This window comes from Callorhinus ursinus, unplaced genomic scaffold (genome assembly GCF_003265705.2).
Source record: "Callorhinus ursinus isolate GAN/ISIS: 27379988/994484 unplaced genomic scaffold, GSC_fseal_2.0 scaffold4, whole genome shotgun sequence".
Lineage (NCBI taxonomy): Eukaryota > Metazoa > Chordata > Mammalia > Carnivora > Otariidae > Callorhinus > Callorhinus ursinus.
This window is the reverse complement of record NW_027397066.1, coordinates 30,914,902-30,938,517: the sequence shown is the minus strand read 5'-3', so window position 1 is coordinate 30,938,517 and position 23,616 is coordinate 30,914,902. Positions and strand designations below refer to the sequence as shown.

At 44.2% G+C, this 23,616-nt stretch overlaps 1 protein-coding gene across 1 annotated transcript in view; it reads left to right on the top strand.

Annotated features, from left to right (window-relative positions):
• Nucleotides 1-23,616, top strand: part of RELL1 (RELT like 1) — a 62,817-nt gene that overhangs the window by 33,151 nt on the left and 6,050 nt on the right. The window contains exons 3-6 of the mRNA XM_025887418.2: nt 530-601; nt 7,166-7,223; nt 9,570-9,806; nt 12,496-12,634. Coding sequence (XP_025743203.1) covers nt 530-601; nt 7,166-7,223; nt 9,570-9,806; nt 12,496-12,631 — 503 coding nt within the window. The 3' untranslated portion in view covers nt 12,632-12,634. The remainder of the gene's footprint in view (nt 1-529; nt 602-7,165; nt 7,224-9,569; nt 9,807-12,495; nt 12,635-23,616) is intronic.

Sequence of the window (23,616 nt, the reverse complement as noted above, 5' to 3'; positions counted from 1 at the left end):
TACAGTTGCCCAAGGTAAACGGAGTGTGTGGGCAAATAACCACAGCCAAAATTTAGGTCATTTGGAAGTGTATTTAAATGAAAGGAGAGTCTTCTAAACGTGGATGAATAATTACCCCATGTAAAAAAGAAATCCATACTCTAAATTTATATAGTATGTCTGCAATTAAAACAAAATCCAAGGAGAATTTTATCTTTTGATGAACTGTTTTCTGCCCATTTCCCCAAAGGGTTTAAGGAAATAATGAGAGAGAACTGCAGCAGTAAGGACTGATACACACGCAGGAAAGTGAGTGGGTGTTTGGACTTGAGAAGAGGTTGATGGCTAATTCTGGTACTTGTTATGTCTGTCATGCCAAGGAAGTCACTCTGGGCTGTGCATCAGGCAGTTTGGGGCTGAAGGAAGAAAGCCTTGACCGCTTGACCCTTGGCACCACAGCTGAGCTTTCTGGAGACCGTTGAGTGAGGTCTCATTGCCTCGACAGAGGTGACTGATTCTAACCCGTTCTCCCCTCCCCCTTCTCTTTCAGAGTTGAATGACAGTGTAAATGAAAATAGTGACACCGTTGGGCAGATTGTCCACTACATCATGAAAAATGAAGGTATGGATGTTTTAGTGTTCCAGAACAATTCAATATTCATGTTTTATTAAAAACCTGCCTTGAAGAGTCAGTTTGTATGAACTGTCCTGTTGATCTTTCTAGTCATTGGCAGCACCTTTTACCTAAGCTCATGAATACGTCAGCTTCCAGATGATCCCACCATGAGAATGTCACCTAAGTGTGTTTTCGAAGAGTCAGTGGGTGTGAGTGTTGGCAGAAAGCCAGCCCTGGAGGCTCACCTTCACATCCTGGCCTCACCTTGATTTGGGGAAAGTCACTTTACCTCATGGAGTGTCCGTTTCCTCCTCTGTAAAAGGAGGGTAATAAATAACATTTACCTCGTTGCATTGTTGTGACATCCTGCACATAAAGTGCTTAGTACAATAGGCACTCGAATGTTGTGTATTCCTTTTTTTGTACTTTTAAAAAAAATCATGGTAAAATACACCAAGCCTAAAAAAGTTACCGTTAAATGCACAGTTCAGCGACATTTAAGTACCTTCGCAATGATGCACAGCCATCAGCACGGCCTAATTCCAGAACGTTTTCATCGTGCCAAACTGATGAAAGTCGCCCACTCCACCGTCCTCCCCCAGCCATCCTCTGGCAACCTGCTCTGTTTCTGTCTCTATGGATTTGCCTGTTCTGTGATCTATTCTGAAGTTTTCAGACTTTTAAAAAGTTTAACCTTTGTGGACAGAAGCATTTTTTCCCTTTGAAATGTACTCTAAACTCCTGTCTTCTGAAACGGGGGATGAACTGAATCTTGATTAGATAAATGAGGGTCCTCGTTCTGCACACTGGCTATTAGCCGTGTAGGATACCGTTAACAGAGGTGCACAGGGTGAGGCCCTCAGTAACTTTTGGAGTGTGCAGAACTCCTTGCCCACATCCCCAGTAGCTGCGGATCACCATACTTTGAGTTCTCCTGAGAATCAAAAGAAACATTTGCCTTGAGCTCTGGCTTGGCCCTTGTCAAAGCTGAGGTCTACCGGGTGCACTGATGTGGCTGAGCCATTTGTCCAAAACGTGAAATACCTCTGTAGTACTCAGTAAATACCTGTTCTGCCCCCAGCCCTTCCTTGGGGGGACCGCACCCCGGTACCCTCACTGTCAGTGAGAGCACCTGCCTGGCCCAGGCTGTGGGGCAGTGTTTTTGACTTAGAGAAACATGAATTTCAGATGGTTCAGCAGAATTTTCCTTGTTCTTTATAGTGTGCTTTATTTATTTGTTAATAATAACTCATTTATTAAATGAGTCATCTCATTTAATCCTCAAAATATCCCACTCAAGTTTGTATCGTTATACCCATTTTCCAGGTGCAGAAATGAAGGCTCCAAGTAGTTGAGTTCACATGGTTAGTGAACAGCCTAGCGCTCTCTGGGTCTCTTTCAACTACACAACATGACCTCTCCTCTCATAATTGGTGGGTTTCAGTTTCTGCCAGATGTAAAACCAGATCATCAACTTTAATAGAAGGGTATTTAAAATAAGAACAAAAATGACCAGAACACTTGGCTTTGGATCTCTGTCTTCCAGAGACCTTCCTTCAGGGAACGATATTTGGTGATGCTCTTCTTCAATACTCAATGGTGTGCATTTCTTCTACATAAAAAATGGTTTTTAATTTGCACAAGCAATACACGAATATGTTCTCGGCATGGAAACGCCAGCCATTGCAGAGGTACATGAGTGAGGCATGGAGTGCCTTGTGCATCGGACACTGCCCCACATGGCTTTGGGGATCTTGGGCCTTTGGGACCTGAGCTTCTAAGAGCAGGAGTAGCTGCTACATTAGTGAGTGTGGGGTGAGGTGGGTTACTGACTGTTGAATCAGAAATAAGTAAACCCTGGAAGCGTTGCAGGGATTGAAGTTGTTTTGTTTTGTTTTGTTTTTTATCCAAGGATTTTATTTATTTGAGAGAGAGAGAGAGCGAGCGCGCAAGCGTACACGAGTTGGGGGGGAGTTGGGGAGGGGCAGAGGGAGAAGCAGACTCCCCGCTGAGCAGGGAGCCCGACGCGGGGCTCAATCCCAGGACCTGGGGATCATACATGACCTGAGCTGAAGGCAGCCGCTTAACCAACTGAGCCACCCAGGTGCCCCTGTCCTTTTCTGTTTTATTATCTATTTTAATGCTGAACTTTTACTTTTGGGAAGTAGCCTCTTTGTTTCCTCTGCATTGATGACCGGTAGGTCCATTGGATGACATCTAAAGCACTGTTTTCCTTCTCCCTCCTCTAATCCCCAGTTCTGTTCCCCTCTCTTCCCCTGTCCATGCTTTCACTTGTCTACCTGTGATTTGTCCAGGGACCTGTGAGGATGGGGGGTGGCTCTGATCCTTTGTGTGGCCCTTGGCTCTCCTTGGCCCCCAGGAGACATCTGACCTCACCGGAACCCTTTTCCAGACATGGCTGGTGTCCAAACCAGAGCTGGGGAATTAGATCCCTACTTGGGTCTCTTCCCAGTTTATAAGCTAGCTTTTTAGTTTGCCTTGAGGCTTCAGTCCTCTGTAGAACAAATACGTTTTTAATCTTTTGTCGATGTCATTATCAGTCTCTGAACTTAGTATCAATTTAGATCTGTCGATGTTAATTTAATTTTACATTTTTTTAATTTTATGCACACCCTAACATAACTTTTCTTTTAAAATTGAAAAGAAAAAGGAATAAAATATGAAGTACAGCCCATCCATTACCATTTGCCATGTTTATTTAGGTTTTCTTTGCCTGTGTTTACATATTTAAAAGCATCTGGAATCATGATTTATGAATAGTCTTCTGCTTTGCATTTTTAATTTGGCTAATGGGGTAATATTTCACCTATACTCATGGTGACATTGTTTATGGCTTAAATATATCATGTCTCAAATGTTGCAAATCAGGTTAGTTTATCTGAATCTCTTGAGGGATAAATTTATCAGCTGACCCGCATACTGATTACTTTCTTGCTAATCTCAAGGCTTGGATTAATCACAGTGCTACCCTTAATTTTTCTTTCTAAGTAGATGGAATTGAAAAGTGTGTGGGTGGTTATCAGGGTTTTCTTGAGTTCTGTGGGCATTTGGAAAGTACCTGCAAGTCCATAGCTCAGCCTCTCTGCCAGGCCCTTAAACTGTCCCATCTGGTAACAATGCAGAGTGCTGTGATTATTCTCCAAGTGCCCCTGATTATTCACACGAGGCAGAGGGATCCTTTTGTGAAATTCTTACCTGGGGGTTCAGTTTATGTTATGGCAAGGATTGCCTTACAAATTATCATTGCTGAGTATGTCTCTGAAACTTGCTCTAATGATTATGCAAATGTCCTTGAAACATTTTAAACTATTAATCATTTGGGTAGAGACTTGGCCATTGAAGAAGTAAGAACATCGGGGTCAAAAGCATCCACCCTAGAGTCAGACGGGCCAGGGTTTGTGGCCAGGTCTCTCATGCTGGCTATGTGACTCTGGCCAGTCAGTTATGATCTTTAGGGCCTCAGTCTCTATATTTATAAAATGGGCATGATGACTCTGTCTACTCTTGGAGTTGTCAGGAGAGTCAAACATGATAAGGTCTGTAAAGCTTTTGGCCAGTGGCTAGCACACAGCGGCACTAATTTTGGGGGTGGCCATAGTTCCTGCCTGGGAGATTTGCCTTGATAGCAAGGGAATCTTTTTTTTTTTTTTTTAATTTTATTTTTAAAATTTATTTGAGAGAGAGTGCGTATAAGCGGGGGAGGGGCAGAGGGTGAGCGAGATAAGCAGGCTCCCTTCTGAGGGGGAAGCCGGGACTCTGGACTCCATCCCAGGACCCCGAGATCATGACCGGAGCCGAAATCAAGAGTCGGACACTTAATGGACTGAGCCACCTAAGCGCCTCACAAAGGAATCTTTGAAGAGAAGCGTGGTGGGAGAGAAAGCAGGGCATTCTTCTTGCGTGATTTTGACGGCTTTATACCTAGGATCAGGCAGAAATTCAGGACAGAAGAGAGGAAGCATTTTATGAAATTATTACCCTCTAGAAAATTTCTCCTGTTCTTGACAGGTTTTCCTTGCCCTGTCACTGACTCCTCCCATTCTCTGGAAACCCAGGACGGGAAGTCTAGTTGACAGAGTGTTGACAAGTGCAGGGGAACACCATCTTTTATTGCTTATTGTAATTATGAGTAATAAGGAGGAGATACGTATTCAGTAGAACTTAATCAGACGACTGCTCTTTCGTAGTAATTTTACAACCAAATTAAAGTATGTGTTTAAGTCCACATGGTGGGGTTACGTTAGAAAGTTTTCTTAACCCAGGAAACCACATGACTCCACATACTGAACCTCCTCAGACAGGGTGTGAATGTTGTTTACATAGAAACTTGAGCCCACTCTTAAAGAATTCACTCATAGCAAACATGTTTAAATTTTCTAGGAGATAGGGTGAGGTCCAGGAATACATGAATATAGAAGAAACAACATAAATCTATTTAAAAAAACGGTTTTAGGGATGATTTTAATATATTTTAATCATCTTCCTTGATCATTTTCTGATCCCATGTTTCTAAGGGAGGTCATCATTTTATAGGTGATTAATTTTCTCTGGCAACTATTTAAGCTTTCGTTTTTAAAAAGCACCCTCTTATAAGTGAGTGCTATTGGCGCTATCTTTATTTTCATACCTCTTGTTGTTTTCCCTTTTTAATGTCTGTGGTCTTGAAGTTTAGTAAATGATGGCAGAGACTAAGTGTCAACTGGCAAATTATTTTGTGTCTTCCCCAAACCTTTTGTCTAAACAAAAATTTATTTTCTGAATCCTTATTAATTAAAAGGGAAATTGACTGACATCACTAGATTATATTTAAGTTTGTCTTATAGAGGGTAGCATGCCTTTGTTGTATGGGAGAAGATACTGCCAATCGATTTCAGTACTTTTTCAGTAATCACAGGAGTCTTATTTAGGTCAAAACTTGTGTTAGGGAATGCGTTGGGACTTCATCACAGGTAGTCTTGAAGAGGGCAAAAAGAATATTTCTTTTAGAAAAGATGATATGCTGTGTTAATATTTCTTTTAAAAAAAACCCTATGCATTTGCAAGGGTTGTGAAGGGGGGAAATGGATCATGGGGGCAAAAAAAACCCTTATTATTTTGTATATAAAACACAGATATACGTATAGTACATAAACAGATATCTATCTGCATTATTATAATTTCGCAAGAGGGTGATTAGGAAAAAGATGTTGCAAAAGGCTCCTGGGTGGAGCAATAATTATTTAAATTAAAAAACTTAAATTTTGGGGCACCTGGGTGGCTCAGTCAGTTAAGCATCTGCCTTTGGCTCAGGTCACGATCTCGGTCCTAGGATCAAGCCCTGCGTTGGGCTCCCTGCTGAGCAGGGAGTCTGCTTCTCCCTCTCGCTCAAATAAATAAATAAATAAATAAATAAATCTTAAAAAAAAAAAAGCCTTAAATTTAATTTTTGAAAGGTTGAGAAGCACCATATAAACCTGTAACTGTTAATAACCTGAAAGCAGTAGTGTTGAAACTAGAGTTAATTTTCCTCCTCTAGGGATGTTTGAGCTGTTAAATGTGAAATGTTGCTGTTGGCTTACATGGCAAATAGTGATTTTTTATTCTTCCATCTCTGGAGAATTTGTGGTTCCTCATGAGAACAGCACTTTAAAAAAATCAATGAAAAGGTTAGGAGTCAGTAATAACATTTGGCCTTGCCGATTAAATATCCAAGAGAAACTTGAACACTCCCTCAGTCTTTCATCCTTGAGAGTTTGGCCACTCTGTAAGAGGCAGAAAGAACATGTGTGTCTTTGGGGGCAGAGAGGGGAGTGGGGACGCAAGAAGCTTAGATTCAGTTTGCTTTGGTTGACAGCCTACCCCCAACCTAAAAATTTGGATTTTTTTTTTAAATTAACATTAGAATTCTAATTTAATTCAGTCCATATTAGGTAACCTCTGTGTGTGACCAACTCTTGGAAATTTAAGGTAACTGGCCAGAGTTAAGGTCTTGTACGGTCCTGAAGCTGAGCTAAGCCAAACGGCCCACCTGGAAAGTGAACCCTCTCACATCCCTGATTATATGTGGGATAGACTTGACAATACGTGGGTATCCAGAGGTGAAGGCTAATCGTTTGGGTACGTGCAAGTTATTAGAATACAGGTCTCTTAAGACCTACGTCTCACTATTTATTTAGCCAAGTGAGGTGAATGCAGGGGAATAGCAGCATGTAAGTCTCCTTTTCGTTTGGGAGGGATAAGAAAAGTAGTTTTCTCTGTCCTATTGAAATGATGTGTAGGTAGCTGGGCTCTATGGTAGATCCACTGTCCTTTGTGTAGATTCTCTGTCACTCATACTGGATTCCTGCATGGTGAAAGTTATCTGCAGATGGTGCCATTTCGAGGGGTTACCTTGGGGAAACACCCTCCCTTCTCTGGGACCTCAGGGCCCTGTGAACTGAAGGACCTCAGATCTTTTTCCGCCAGCTTTTCTTTTTATTTTCCTTCCAACAGCTTTTCTGTTGTGATAATTCTGTGATTGCTCATGTGATTCATTCCATTTTAATTCTTTACTTTCTTTTTTTTCCTTAGCAAACGTTGATGTTTTAAAGGCAATGGTAGCAGATAACAGCCTGGGGGACCCTGAAAGGTGAGCACGACTCCCCCCCATTTAGTGGCACTTTTTTTTTCTGCGGTTATCTGCTGGAGCAGGTTTCCCAGCTTTGGCATGGTTGACATTTGGGCCAGGTAACTTTTTGCTGTGGGCAACTGTCCTGTACATTGTGGGATATTTATCAGTGTTCCTGGGCTCTGCTCACTAATGCTGGTGTCCTCTTTCCCCAATCTGTGTGACAACCCAGAATGTTCCCACACATTGTCAGTGTCCCCTGGGGCGAATTCAGCCCTGGCTGACTATTGTGGTTTTGGAGATAGGATAAAAAAGTAACAGCCTGGGAGTTGGGCACCTGGGTGGAGTCTTACCTCTGCCACGTATTGACCACCTCTTTGTGGGCAAGTTAACTCACCCCTCTGAGCTCAAGTTCCATCATTTATAAATGGAGATAACCATGTACCCACTTCCTTGGGTTATTATAAGGAAGACAAAGGGCCTGGGGCATTGAAAGACCTCCATGAATAATGACGATGAAGCAAAAATTAGGCTGGTTGAGTTGATGACATTATAGTATTTCTCTAGAGTTTTTTATTTCTTCAGCAAGGAACATTTATTGAGTGCCTGCTCAGTGCTGGGCACAGTGCTGGAGGTGGGCTTTCGCAGATGCTTGGCCCAGAGGGCTCAGTCTAGTGGGGAATGGAGCCTTGGGCATGAGGCCTTGTGATGGGGAGCACAGCCATGCTGTGGGAGCAGCAAACACTGGATGCTCTGGGGGCTCCGTGGGGCCAGAGGGAAGTCAGTGAAGGTTTGCAGAAGTGCTGTCTGAGCTGGGCACGTGACAGCCGAGACTGCTTGGAGGCAGAGCAGGCCTAGGAAACACTGGAGCGTAAGTGTGGGGCATACCTGAGAGAGTTTGGCGTGGGGCAGCTAGAGAATGTGCGGTGGACAGTAGCAAGAAGGGCCAAGAAGGCAAGTTGTTCCAAGGGACAGGGCAAGGAGTTTGGACCTTTTCCTGTTTACTCTGTGGGTGGAGTACACGGCACATCTTAGATAATCTATAGTGTGTTTGTCAAACTGGCGTGTGAGATCTGCCCTTTGTCGAGGTCACTCAGAGGGCAGGCAGGTCAACCTAGGAAGCTCCGGGTGTGGTGTGGTTCAGAGAGACTCGCGAGCTGGGATTTCTCCCACGTTCCAGCCCTGACCACAGACACCTCCCTGGTGTTTGGACCATGTTGTCCCCTGGTGTGTTGACCTCAGTTATTGTGGGGCAGTGAACAGTGCCTGTCATTGGGTTTTATGGACTTGAGAAACGTTTGTCGAATGAATGTTAAACTTGTGAATTCAACTTCCTACGATGTGGTGTTAATTTCACTTTCTTTTTTTTTTTGGTCTCAGAAAGCCTCTGCTGTGTGTCTTTATTTTAACGATCTAAAGAGCCTCCCTAAAGAACACTGGAAAGCTTCTGGCTGTCTGTGATGTTTGAGACTCTCTCCTCAACCATGCACAGTTCTTTTTAAAAGTGCAAGTGGGCCGGTTTCTGGGAGCAGAAAGGCTGGTTGATGCTGTCATAAGACTTCCATGTGCCTCTGGGGCTGTTGGCCCGGGCTCAGGGCTCAGGGCTCAGGGCTCAGGCTCCGCGGTGACATGCTGCCCTACCTCCACCCACCTGTACCACGTCAGACGGCTGATTCCTGGTCAGGCCAGCCCTGTCCTGTTGTAAGGCCTCCTTTTCTAGGGGACCGGAGTCTTGGTATGCCTTTTGAAGGTGGCCAACATCTGACCTATATACGTCTGCTTTTTATATTTTGGATGGTTTGGCTAGATTTTTTCTCAGGCTATCAAAGAATGCAGTCTCTCTTGTTTTCTGAGGCACTATAGCACGGTGGTTAAGATCATGGTTTCTAGAATTAGGCTTTCCAGATTTGGATCTCAGATCCATCACTTATTAGCTGTGTGACCTTGGGCAAGTTACATTAACTTCTCATTTTTAAAATGAGGAAATTCATAATACCAACTTCATAGGGTTTTGAAAAGATTAACGGAATTAACACATATCAAATGCTTAGAATACGAAGTGTTAGCTATTTTTGTTACTGTTACCAACACCATCAACATCTCTTGAGCATCAATTTTGGGATCTTGACCTAAAAGCTTTCTTCCTTTGATGCAGTAGGTCAGTCTGGATCAAATCTTCTATTTTAAGTCATTTGATCATCTGAGTTCTTCAGGGCACATATGTTCAGGGGATCTCTTTGTTTAGAGACCTAGGTAGACGCTGGGCTGTGATTTAAAGCTGCTGCTTGCCTTGCAGGGGAGAGCTTGCCTCAGTTAGTACTTTTTGCAAGTAACCAGTTCTACCGTTTCTTCCCCCACTGCCCTTAGCCCGGTGACCCCCAGCACTCCCGGGAGCCCGCCTGTGAGCCCGGGGCCCTTGTCACCAGGAGGCACCCCGGGGAAGCACATCTGTGGCCACCATCTCCACACAGTGGGCGGTGCTGTTGAGAGGGATGTGTGTCATCGGTGTCGGCACAAACGGTGGCACTTCATCAGACCCACCAACAAGTCCAAGCAGGGCCATCCGAGGCGTCAAGGAGAGGTCACTGTCCTCTCTGTTGGCAGGTAAGATCCCTGTGGATGCTTTGGGTTTGTGTGACATGTTTGCTGTGCTGTGTGGATTTGTGTGTCTCTGATAAATAGAGAGTACGATGTCCTGAGCCTGGCTCGGGTTAATCTCTGGGCTTTTTAGATGTCTTCTGCTCTGGGTCCTACATTTTTCCACCTCCTAAGAGGTGGCTATGCTAGATCAGGGTTCAGGTGTATTAATTAAGGTAAAAAAAAAAATCAATTACTTGCTGTATTAGGGTTCTCTGGAGAAACAGAGCTTGTAGGATACACACACACACACGATTTATTATAGGAATTGGCTTGCCTGATTATGGAGGCCAAGAGGTCCCGCAAACTGCCCTCTGCAAGCCGGAGATCAGGAGCACTGATGGTGTAATTCAGCCCCATTCTGAAGGCCTGAGAACCAGGAGGCTGATGTTCGAGAGCAGGTAAAGAAAAAAACAAATTCTTCCATCCTGGACCTTTTTGTCTATTCAGCCTCTTAAGGGATTTGATGACACCCACCATCCTTGATGAGGGCTATCTTCTTTACTCAATCTACGGACTCAGGAGCTAATGAATCTCCCCTGGAAACACCCTCACAGACGCACCCAGAAATAACGTGGTCCCCGTGCTCTGGGCATCTGTTCGTCCAGTCACGTTGACATGCAGCATTTGCCAGCACCCTGCTTCTAATAGATAAAGGCCAAATCTCAGCTCTGCACAGAGCAGAAGTTTGTTATTTCACTCGTGCGGCCCGGAAGATCAGTGGGCGGCTCTTCAAGTAGCCATCCAGAGGCCCAGGTGCTCTCCATCTTGTGGCTCTGCCACAAGTAGAAGAAGAGACAAGGAGGACTGTTCATACGAGGCTTGATGAGATAGGCCTGGAAGGGGCACATTTCATCTTCACTCCCAGGCTGCTGTCTAGACCTCAGTTCCCCAGCCATCCCTCACTGCTGGTTTGCAGGGAGAAGAGAACAGAAGAGAGGAGGTGGAGCTGGTCCACTGCTCCGCGGTGGCTGCCACGTGATGCGCATGTGGATTCCTGCGGCTGCTTTCTTTTCGATCACGTTACCTGTGTCCGGTACCATTGCCTCGGGGCCCCTCTGTGATGTGGAGCGCTCGCCCTTCCAGGGATGAATCCGTTTGACGGCGGGGAGAATATTTGTGCAGGGGATGCTTCTGCCGTGTCCGCTGCATCCATCCTGAGTCCCAGGCGGGAACTGCCTGGCGAAGGCTACGTTTGGAAAGGCAGAAGTTAACAGTCCTGCAAACGAGATCCTTTTCTCTATGGACAGACTCGGGAGAGTGGCCTGAACTCATTGCCATCTCCCTTGTTTGCATGCTGGCACGACTGCTTCCAAATTCACTCATGTCTCGCTGTGCGTCAGTTTCCCCCTCTCTAACATGAGGACAGTAAACATTCACCTCACTGGGTTGTTGGGAAGATTACATCAGTTGACTCACGGAAAGGTCCTAGGCCAGTTTTTGGCACTTACTATGCACTCAGCTGGTGGCTACTTATTACTGTGATTTTGATCTGGTTGAGTTTTATCCTGTGTTGCACAAGCAACGAGAAGACTGCAGGGCTATTTCCCACTTACAGCAAAAGACTACAACTCATGACCACACTGTTTTATTAAGAAGCAGAGTCATGGGAATTTGTGAATGTGGAATGTAATGAGAACCTGCGGCTTGTTTAGACAAAGCGTATTTTGTTTGCTTTAAAAAAAAAAAATCTGCTGAAATTTTCAACTGAGATTCAGCATGGCCCTTGTAAATGCCCCAGATGCAATTCTCTTTCCTGGACGTAGAAACTGTGAGCATTTAATTGTAACAGGCTTCTTGCGTTGCTTAAAGGGAGACTTATATTTTGACCGAGTGGATCTGTGGTTACAACTTTTCCCTGATTCTTCTTTTAGTTCCTCAGAGGCTCCCTCCTCCTTGTGGTGAGCTCATGTGGGCAAAGAAGGAGAGTGTATTTTCTTTTAGATAGTTTTAAGGGAATTTTAGACCAGAACTAGAGAGAAGCTACTATGAAAGACTTCAGTCAAACTGAGTAAATTTCCTTAACTGCTCTTTGAATTCTTAATGAAAATCTCTTCCTTAACTCCCTTAACGTTTTCCTAAATCCTTAATGAAAATTAACCCACATTTGCTTAAAAAATAGTCAAAAACCGAACACATACAGAAACCCTACCGCCAACTGATGCTGATAAAAGACACAGCTGGGGCTCCTCTGGCCATGTGTGTACAGAGATAAGACTGTCTGAGGGGTGCACTTGAATAAGGCAGCTCTCGAGTGAACCTTCTGGTTGCATCAGTCTAACTGCAGACTAGTTGTGCCTTTAGCCCGCCTTCTGTGGTTAAAACAACCGATGGTCAACCCATGTCCTTGTTGGAAACCACAACACTGAGGCTGTTTAAATTTTGAGTCCCTGTGCTTTCTAATTCATTTTTCATGCTCTATAACGTGTCCAACATAGTGTGTAATGTGTTGAGGGAAAGTCAGCTGGAAAGTTTGGCAGGGGACAGGGGTATTTGTGGGTATGAATGCCCCCCTGCCCCTTATGAATAGGGCGTTTTTCATTGATGTCCCAACATTTGGCTGAGTTCGTTTGGGATCCTCTAGACTTTTGACTCACTCTTGATTCTTGTTTCCTGGAAAAGCAAAACCCATCACATCTGCTCTTTAACCCCTCAGGTTTAGAGTGACTAAAGTGGAACACAAGTCAAATCAGAAGGAGCGGAGAAGTTTGATGTCAGTTAGTGGGACCGACAGTGTCAATGGAGAGGTGCCTGTGACACCTGTGAAGAGAGACCGAAGTGACACAGAGTAGCAGGTGAGTTGCAGTTTGGGTGACATGGGGGTGGGGTGGGGTACGGTGGGGAGAAGGTGCTGAGAGCCTCCTTGGGTGTGGATGGGAGTGTAGGAATGACTGGGCAGGGAAGCGAGAACTGGTAGGGCTGTAGGGGACTGAATGTGATCACTCGTCTAGAGCTTCTGGTAAAGAGGCCACAAACTTGGGTGCCTCCAGGGGCCTGGCCTGCATGATGATGGAGGAGAGAGGGTTGCTTAAGACACAAGGCGGAATGGTGGGGATTTTGGCAAACTAGAGTCCCCCAACCCACCCATCGGGCTTGCGTTACCACAAGGCAGAAGGCTCTTAAGTGTTGCTAGTTCTTGTGCAAAAAAAGGCGGAAATCTGAACTTTGGAAATGCGAAATCGCCACAGGTTTTTAAATGTTGGCAGCTTATGAAATGTGCTTTACGAAACCGTGCCGGCCAAATGAAATACAATCTTGTCATTTCTGGGAAAACTGTGATTTGAAAAAGGCTGGAGCATGCAAACCAATGCTTTTTTCCTTTAATTGAGCTGGAAACCAGTTTTCTTTGATGTGCCACAGTTCTAGAATAGCCCTGCTAGGAATATTATTACTCTTCCAACCAAATATTTTGAAGTGATTTAAAAAGCAAAAGCGAATGCTTCTTGGTGGGGCAGTTTTCATTTTGGAAGATAGAGCTTGCAAAAGAAAAAAGGCTTGTGATAATTTGATATTGGCTTAGCTTTTATCTTGCTCTTTTTTTCTGTTCTGGCTTGAGGAACATTCCCCCCTTTCATGTTTCTTATTATGTATGAGAGGGCAAGGGTGGGGACTCAGGAGTGATTATGCTCAGAAAGCTCCAGCAGAACTGTCAGAGCCCGAACAGGAAGGCAGAAGAGGTCACGCTTGCAAAAGGGGGGAAGGGCGGGGCCTGGGGAGGTGGACTGGCTGGGTCCTCGAAGGTTCCTGCAAGAGGCAAGGTTGAAGCTGAGCCCTGGAGTCAAGTAGGGTGTGGCCGGTGCGGAGGAGTCCGAGAGGAGTGGCTTTCAAGGGATGATCTGCCCAGGCTCAGAGGGGTTGAGGATGATCTGGAAGAGTTGGTGCTCCCGAATTCTGTAAGACAAAGGGGTTCTGATAGCTTCCCGTGTTAGTTCTTTCAGTCTTGCATCTGGGAAGATCTGGCTCCCTCCCCTGAGATGAGGAGCCAACTAGGGGCTTTCTTTATAAAAGAGAAACAGAACAGAAAAGTCTTTCTTTGGCTTCTGAGCCAGTTACTGGTGCCTTGGGGAGGGAATGAAGGGAGATTCAGGAAAAGGAAGAGGAGAATGAAGGCAGTTGTAAAAGTAACTGACGTCAATTCAGTATTCTAGTCTTCTGGGCATGGTACTGCTATAAATCTCGCCTGTCACCATTATCAGCATCTCCTGATGAGATGGATACTATTATCCCAGTTTTACAGATGAGAGAACAAATGAATGGGAAGGGTAAGTTACATGCTAAGGGTCACTTAGCTGAAAAGAGGAGCTGATTTGAACCTAGGTCTGACTACAAGACCAGGTATATACTCTTCTACCATCCTAGGATGCTCATTAAGAGGCAGCCCTAGACCCATGAATGGAGGGCATTTCCATCAGTGATCTGGAACCTTGTGGTCTAATATGGTAGCCACTAGTCACCTGTGGCTCCTTAAATCTAAATTAATTAACATTAAAAATTTAGTTCTGCAGTCGCACTAGTCCCATTTCGCGTGTTCAGTAGCCAGAGTGGGCTAGGGTCCGCTATATTGGACGGTGCAGATCCAGAACATTTCCGTCATTGCAGAAAGTTTTATCGAACCGAGGAGATGTTCGGGATTAGTAGAAGTTACGGATTCCAATTTGAATCCTGAGTGACTTTGGTAAATAAGAGGAGCAATCTGATTAAAGTCATGAGGGCGTTAATCCTGAGAAGAGAAACATCTGGCTCTCCAAGTATACAGGGAAAGGCCCAGCCCGCTCAGCTGCCGAGAAAGTTATGGGTTGTGATGACAGTCTGCCTCTGAGTCAGCAGCCCGGCCGTGTGTCACCGAGTTGGAGCAAACCACGGGTAAGAAGACACTGCTGTCCCTCAGGAAGGACGTGCAGGGTGATCCTCTGTTAGGCTCAGCCCACCAGGTGTGAGCCTCTACTGCTCAGAGAGAGAAGCACTTGAGATTTGAGAAGGTTAGAGGAAGTAGGATTGCTCAGCTGGTTTTCTTCATCCAAATTCTTCTGTATCGGACACGTAAGAATTGGATTCAGTCTCTGAAATCCTGGCCACAGCTGATTTACAATTTGATATTCTCTGCAAAGCGCGCAGTCATCCACCAGGATTTTGTAAGAGAATATCGCATTTGATCAGAAGACGTGGTCTCACGTGCTGGCTTCAGCACTTGGAAATTGTACTTTACCCGGTTCAGCCCACTTAACACCTGGTTTCCTTGAATGTGACATAAGGTTATTAAACTTACTGGTTTAAGGCACGTGCCAGCTGAGTGTGTGGCATGTAGTTGGCTCTCAGAAGAGGGTGACCGTATTGTGCTGTGCCCTCCAAAATCAACAAGGAGCTCATGAATGGCCTTAGAGAGGGGAGTGTCTTCTGAGCCTTCGATTTACAGATGAGAGAACTCATCTCTCTGAGTACTTAATGAGAGTACTCATACTCTCTGAGTACTTAATGAGAGTACTCATACCCTCTGAGTAATTAATTTTGAAGTTAAAAATTTTTTTATGGAAATTTTCAAACAAACTCAAAAGTGGAGAGAATGATCTTGTGAATGCTCATGGGCATAGAGTAACTGAATTATAATACCTGCTGTGTATTGAGTGTTTACTCTATACCCGGCATGCTTTGAAAGGCACATTCCATGTATTGATTTAATTCTTACAACAGCATTGGGTAGGTACTAGTTAGTACCCCATTTTGCAAGTGGAGGTGGTAAGCACAGAGAGTGTAAGTAATGTGGGTGTTCAGAGTGACAAGAGGCAAGAGGAGGGATTGAGTTTAGAGTCCACCCCAGGCAGCCTGGCTTCTAGAGTCACAGGCTTGACCACTTATCTGGGTTTGCGGAAAGCAGATCCCATGGTCCAGAGCCTGCTGGGGTTGAGACCTGCTCAGTGGCCATGCCTGATGACCCCAACAGAGAACAGACTCTGAAAAAGAAGGGAAAGAAATATTCATGGGCATTTAAAAAACTGTTAATCAAAATTTTTCTTGCTAGGTGGCTTAACATTTTTTATCCCCCCAGAAGAGTATGTTTGGGGTATTTAACATGACTTGATTTTTCCAGCTAGAGGAATCCTGATATTTTTCCATCTGGGCCCCAAATCTCTGGTTCTAGACCGAATCGGAAGATTTGCCCTAGAATATAGCTAATAAAGTAAGACAGGAGTGTTATGCATCTTTCATACAGTCTAAGATAGTTCTTAGAGTTTTATTTTTTCGTGAAAAGCGCTTTTAAATTTGGATTTTTAGTGTAGAATTGATTTAACTAGTCACATGCAAATCATATCTACTCATTGGCTTCGCTTCTTTCTTTTTTTTAAATTAGAGATTGGTGCTGGAAACTAGTCTTAGGATTTCTCTTTCTCTTTCCTTCTCTTTTTAAAAAACAAAATCTGTTGTTTGGCATTTCTTCTTCCCCTTATTCTTTTCCCCCTGTTTTGTTGGCCTGTGTTCTTTTTTGTAGTTAGATCTAACTTGCTCTCTGCCTGATTTATTTTGGCAGTGCAGTTAAAATGGTCTCTTTTTTTCACAGAAAATGTGTTTTGATTTCTTCTTAGAAGAATAAGCTTTTGTTCTTTGAAGTTAAATAAATCGAATTGCTTTCAGCCTCCAAATGCCACTGCCTTGTCTTCATGATCATTGGTCTTTCACTTTTTCAAAATGAAGCTGTGGTAAGCATTTGATATCACACGGTTCTGAAGTATGCGCTCCTTTTTTGCATCTTCTGGTAGGATCTCACTGAAACATTGATTTGGGAAGTGTACGCAACAGTATTTTTTACATCAAAACAAATATTCATAATGTTAGATGTGGCTTTTTATTTTATACTGTTTTATTACAGAAGTGATTCTATTGTTTTTTTTTTTTAAGATTTTATTTATTTATTTGTCAGAGAGAGAGAGAGAGAGAGAGACAGCCCAGGCAGGGAGAGCGGCAGGCAGAGGGAGAAGCAGGCTCCCTCCTGAGCAGGGAGTGCGATGTGGGACTTGATCCCAGGACCCTGGGTTTGTGACCTGAACCGAAGGCAGACGCTTAACCAACTGAGCCACCCAGGCGTCCCGATTCTGTTATTCTTATTTTAGCAACTTATTATAGTGATTAAAAGCCGAGTTTTAAACTGTTGAGGTTTCATTGTCACTGTGTCCCTCGTGACCAGTGATTTTAGGCAATTTGCCTCACCCCTCCGCGCCTGAGGGTCTTCATCTTTACAGTGGGGTTGCTGGTGGACTTCAGGGACGTAGCATAGATACTCCGTTCTTCAGTCTGTCCTTGGTACAGAGTTAATATTTACTAAATGCGCACGATTATCAGTAATTTTCATCCCATCCTCAGTAGTCTTCGTTACATATTAGCCCATTCATCAAACATCGACTTGAGGTTCTGGGAGTCCCCTTTTATTTCCTAAGAATATTAGAGCTTTGGATTCTTAGGACATTTTAACAATCGATATTTGGCAGGTCCCTTAGGAATTTGGACCATTCCCTTGCCTGTGCCAAGAGGCCTTCGCCATCCATACCCCTTCCCCTCCTACCAGGCCCCCGCCATCCATACCCATTCCCTATACCCATGGAATTAGAAATAGTAACAAGTCCGTTGGAGAGTTTGCCGGCACAAGTTCTTTGTACTGTACAGATCAGAGGGCCGGTTAAACTAAGAGGTAGTGTGGCCCGGGTTTTCTGCGCTAAATTGCTGTGCTGGAGTCTGTCCTGGCATCAGAGCCTTCTTTTTGCCAAGACTCTTTCATGGATCCTGCTCCCTCCCTCCTGAGCGTCATGACCAGTCACAAGGTCAGCTTCCCTGACCTTTGGCACCTTCCTTTCCTCTTCCTTTTTGAACTCCGGTGACTGGGGTGTAGTGGAGGGTCCCTGTGGGGGCTCCCCTGAGGTTGGGCTGCATTATTTGCACGACTTTGCCTTGTGGTTCTTTTGTTAACTCTCCCAGGGAAGGAGAGGATGGTGAGAAACTTATGGCACTGCCCGTTAGCTAATATTTTTCTCTATAGCGTGTATTTTTTTCAGGGCAAAATGTACATTTTTTAGAAAGCAAGTTACCTTAGGTTGATGAAAGCCCCTTAATTTGATTCACTGGCCTTAGCGAGCAATGGCAGAGAAATTGATAAGAAGACACTGTGCTTTGAATAGGCAGAGAGAGGAACATCGGCCTTGATTTTGCAGTTGCTGAGCACATTTCTGCAGGGGAAAAGCGGTCCTTGGCTTGATGCCTCTGTTCTTACATGGAAGATCACTCCCGCTGAGTCCCCCTTCAGTATGGAAGTGGAGAGGAGCCAACACCTGCCCCGAACCTGGCCAGATAAGGAGAAAGCTGAGTGAGGGGCCGACCCGTCAGTGCAACCTTATGGGTAATAATCTCTCCACTCCTCCCATGACAGATGAAGAACGAGGCTCAGAGGGATGACTTTTTCCCAGCTCCGAGGCCCAGGCAGTTGACGCGGGTCGGATGGGCAGAAAGCCACACTGGGAGCAAACATGCTCAGTGGCTGTGGAGTTTGAGGGAGCTTTGCTTTCTCTGAGTAAAAAAAAGTCCTCATTCGATCTCTTAGCCCAGAGACTCAAAGTAGCTCTCGTGACAGCATGATCAGCCTTCACCAGGCATGGCCTCCTTTGGCCTCCTACGGGGACCCTCTGATGTCATTGGGCTTTTAGAGCTGTGCCTGCCTCAGTTCAGTTCTGTAAGCAATTCTGTTTTCTTACAGGTAGATTAAGATCATAGACTTTGAGCTCTCAGAGGAGCTGTGATTGCTAATTCAGGTCAATTCGGATACAGTTAAAATCTTTTAAAAGTATTTATGGAGCCCCTACGATACGCGAGGTGCGGTGCCAGGCCTGAGGGACACGGAAGCATGGAAGATGGACGCACAAGGGCTGTCCTTTCTCGGAGCTTCGGTTCTAATTTTTACGTAGACTTTGCTCCCCGGGCCTCCTCACCCCCTTCTTCCGGAGTAAGGAGGCCCTCGGAAGTTATGTATGTTGTTTAAGGTCATGCCGCTGGTGGGTTCCAGAGCTTGGACTTCCTGACGGTTCATTCCCCTCACTGTCTCTGGTGAACTGGTTATTACAAGTGTTTGAACTTGAATTACTTTTTTTTTAAGATTTGAAAAAGAAAGACATGCGCACAATAAAATACTCAAGCAGCATAAAGCCTACAGGGTGAAGAATAAGAGAAGTCTTCACCCTATCTACAGCCCTTCTCCCTCACCACAATCTCAAAATCTCCCTCCCAGGAGGGAGCCATGGTCACTGGCATCCTCTGTATCCTTTCTGGATTATTCTGTGCGTATACATGCTTATGCAACACATGTATGTATGTACGGCTCCCTCGTTTGCTCTTCCTCCAATGAGAGCATGGATGCTTGTCTACACCTTGCTTTTTGTTGACGTTAATGACTAATAGCTTCTGTGGACTCTCGAGTTTTTACTGTCCCCCGCCAGTTGAGCCATGAGGGGTGAAAATGCTGGACACATTTTTAAAAAAAAGTTATGTGCCCTGTTTGTCATTGGGAATAGCTCCAAAACATGGATGGAGATCATCCGAGAGGTGTTGGTGGGCCTAGAAACCTACTTCGCTGTCATCAGCTGTGATGTTCTTTCAAAGTTCTTCGCCCACAGCCCTGCCGTGGGTACAGACCAGACACACACACTTGTCAGTCTTCTCGGGGCTCAGACAGAGCGGGGGCCCGGAGGTTTTGGTGTCGGTTTGGTGTCAGTTGCCCCCGAAGCAGTCCGTCTTCCGCTGCACACATCTCCCTGGGCAGCACTGGTTCCAAGGCCCCTCTTTATTTTTGACCAGAAGTTGACCCACTGACCCCTTGTTAACTCAGCTCTTCTTCCTCGGGAGCCTGTCAGCCCTTTGACAGGACTTAAGAAGCAGGGGCTGTGACCTCTGTCCTTTCTGTAGCACTGGAGGCTCTGGAGGCTCTGGAGGACCTTGGCAGAGGCAGAAAATGAAAGGCTTTTAGAGACACATTTGCCTAGAACTAGAAGGAAAAGGGAATCAATAGTTATAGCCAGGATTTTAATTTTTCTTAATTCATAACTTGAGGCTTTGCATCTGTTGACATTGAACACCTCAGTAAGTCACAGTGCCTGTTTCCTATAAGAACAGGACACAGGATGCTGAGGTAACTCCACAGTGTAGGTTCTGGAATCAGGCTCCTTGTGCTCAAGTCCTGGTCTGTCACTTGTTAGCTGTGTCACCTTGGACCTCGTAGCCTCTGATGCCTCAGCTTCTCCGTCTGTAAAGTGGGGATAATGGTAATAATAGCACCTAATATCAGCTGCCTCGTAGGGATATTCCTTGGCACTTTGTAAGTGCTAAATAGGCAAATGCTGGATATTAGTTATATATCAGGCAAACCCTACTTAGCAAATAAAGTGTTTTTGAAATTTCTTCATTTTCCTGCAGCGCTGTGAGGCCAGGTTAGACATAGGTGTTGTGGTATTATTCATTTGATTCTCAGGTAGAGGCTTACCGACAGCCAGGTAGCTGAACCTCTAGCTCACAAGCCAGTAGAGGTAATGTCTAATTCGTTTGGCTTTCCTTACTAGAAAGAGGTGATACTAGTCAAAGTCCTAAGGTCTTTTACCCGTAGCTTAGTGTAGACGTGGAATCATAGCTGTATTGAAACTAATAGGGAACTGGCAAATTGCATTTAAATAATTCCCAGGAGACCCCTGGTTTTTCCAGATACAGAGTAACTTTTGATGTCAAGTACATTTTACTTGGAATAAAGTGCTCTGCATCTCACCATCCCAAGGGCTGGTAAATCACAAGTCTTCAGTTATTGTCACTTGGGAAACCCATTGTTGCTAAATATAAGAACACATTTAAATTGCTATGAGTGTAATAACTTAGTAAAGAGCAACCTCCAGATCTAATGTCAGAAGTTTCAAGGCTATAAGGAGTGCAGAATTTCTTATTGGCTTTATTCAATGAAGAAGATAATATAGTTTGTAGGAATATATATTTTCTCTTTATGCTACTTAAGAAAGCTCTTTTCATTTTGAATGGAAAATACCTACAGATATTTTTATTTTTCCTGCATTGACCTATATACATTAGAAAGTTGTTCACTATTGATAATAAAAAGCTAAAATTTTGATTATTTAAACCCCCTCCCAAACTAGGGGCTATAATATGGTAATGTGTGATACTGTGATTTATAATAAGAAATCCATAGTTGGTCCCCATTTCTTGTACAGAGTTAATAAAACTATTGAAATCTCTTAAGGGATGAGAACCATAAAAGTCTTTTGTTTTATGTTAATGAAGTGACCTTTGGAAAGCTCCTAGGTAACTGAAGGATGGGGTGGTTCGCCAGGGAGCCAGCCGTGTGTTTAGAGGTTTGGAACTCTTACCCCACCTCCAGAGAGGGGAGAGGCATTGGAGATTGAGTTCAACCACCAGTGAGTGGCCCGTGATTTAATGCATTGTGCTTATGTAATGAAATTTCTGTAAAAACTCAAAAGGAGAGGACTTCCAGGTTTGCGAAGCAGAACGCTTCCCCATGCCATCCTGCTGGGCTCCCGTGCATGTCCAGGACCCAAACTCCACGGAAGCGCCTTTGTTTGGGACCTTGCCCTATGTATCTCTTCATCTGGCTGTTGATGTATATCCTTTAATATCCTTTACAATAAATTGATGATCTAGTGAATGAACTGGTTTTCTGAACCCTGTGAGCCAATCTTGAATCCGCAGAGGGGGTCATGGGAACCTCTGACTTATAGCCAGTTGGTCAGAAATACAGGTAACAATCTGGACTTGTGATCAGCATGTGAAGTGGAAGGCAGTCCACTTGTGGGATCTGATGCTATCATTAGGTAGATAGAGTTAGAGTTGAGTTGAATTGTAGGACACCCATCAGTTGTCCGAGCATTAGTTGGTGGTGTAGGAGAAACCTTGCCCCTCCCCCACAACACATACACTGGAACTGGGTGCAGAACCCTTACAGTGCATGAAAGATGCGGTGGTCAAGAAACATGGAAAATGCCCAAACTTCCTAATAATCACATAAATATAAACTAAAATAATGGGATCACTTTTTGCTTTTCTGTATAAACTAAAATAATGAGAGATCACTTATTGCTTTTCTGTCGGCAGAGATGAATGTTAACACTAGCAGTACGATATAACTTATATTCAAAATGAGACTCTCCTGAGAGTAAATGGGACACTGTAAATAATTATTCATATTTATTCATAGAATAAACATGTATAAACTGAGACCTCCCCAGGCCAGCTGGTTCACGTGGTCTCCCTGGTTGGTACTCAGTGTCAAAGAGGGTGGAGGGAGATGGGCGTTGTCACACACCCCAGGAGGGACACTACTTTGGTATACAGGCGCAGAGCTTCTACTCTGTATCATTAGATGAAAAAGCAAGTTGTAACATATTCCAGTTTCATTGAAGAAATGGTACACAACACATCTCATTTCATTTTGGATTGAAGTCGATCACTTAAACTTTCCTCTGTAAGCTCCACGTTCTTTGAGATTTTAGACTATGTCTTCTCACCTTGTCATGCCTTCAGGTGTCCGTTTGTACATAGTTGGCCTCAGTGAGTCCTTAACAGGTGTGATGATAGCTCACTCATCTGGTCCTTAAAAGTAGACCTCTGCAGAGGAGATGAACTCTAGTTCCAAACTATTATGAAGGAAGTTAGGAAAGGATTCTGTAATCCAGAAATTTTGTAGTTCAGGTTACTTAAGATTTTTCAAATTAATATTGCAGTCTCATATTGCTGAACTACACAATTTTGCAGTTCTGATTGAGTTGCTGAGATTTTTATTAGTATTTGACTTTAAATGTTTCTGTCATGTCCCTTTCCTCCTCTGTTTCTTTCATTTGGTTTTTGACCTCAGCTGACTTTGTAGCGTTGTGTTTTGCCCTTTGGAGGTGAATTTAATTCTTACGTTATTATCAGTTAACAAACAGTACTGAGTTTTATCTCATGGCTTAAACCCTTATATATGCATAAAGGCATCTTGTAAGAAAGCAGAGTCCTGAGCTCTAATCCCATCAGTTTGGATTTAGTAGGTTATGGGTGCAGTCCAGAGAATTGGCAGTTTTTAATAACATTTGAGTTGCTTCCCAGAAGGTGCTACCCATCATCCTGAGAAACACTGACTTAAAGAGACCTCACTGATTAGCTAGATTAGCATGAGTCTATCAATCAGCCTAGATTAGCTTTTTAATAAACATGGAGTTTTTATTAAAATAGAAAGGCATTAATATTAGTTTATAAAACTTAATGCTCGATTTAGACCAGAGCAAAATTTGAAGGACTACAAAACACCAAGTACATTCTGGTATCTTCCCATTAATCTATACCTGCCAAGATGCCACCCTACGCAGGCAGTACTGTCCCCACATTTTCAGCAGCTAGAACCTGCGAGCACATGACCACAGAGCATTCAGTTAGAGCCTGGTAGGAGATAATCCTCTAAGAAGTTCAAGTCTCGGACGCCTGGGTGGCTTAGTCGGTTAAGCGTCTGCCTTTGGCTCAGGTCATGATCCCAGGGTCCTGGGATCGAGCCCCACATCGGGCTTCCAGTTCAGAGGGGAGCCTGCCTCTCCCTCTCCCTCTGCCTGCTGCTCCCCCTGCTTGTGCTCGTGCTCTCTCCCTCTGACAAATAAATAAATGAAATCTTAAAAACAAACAAACATTCGAGTCTCAAAGGATCACGGATTACTGGTGAAAGATCACATATGTGTTGCTCTAGGCCTTTGAATAGGAATAT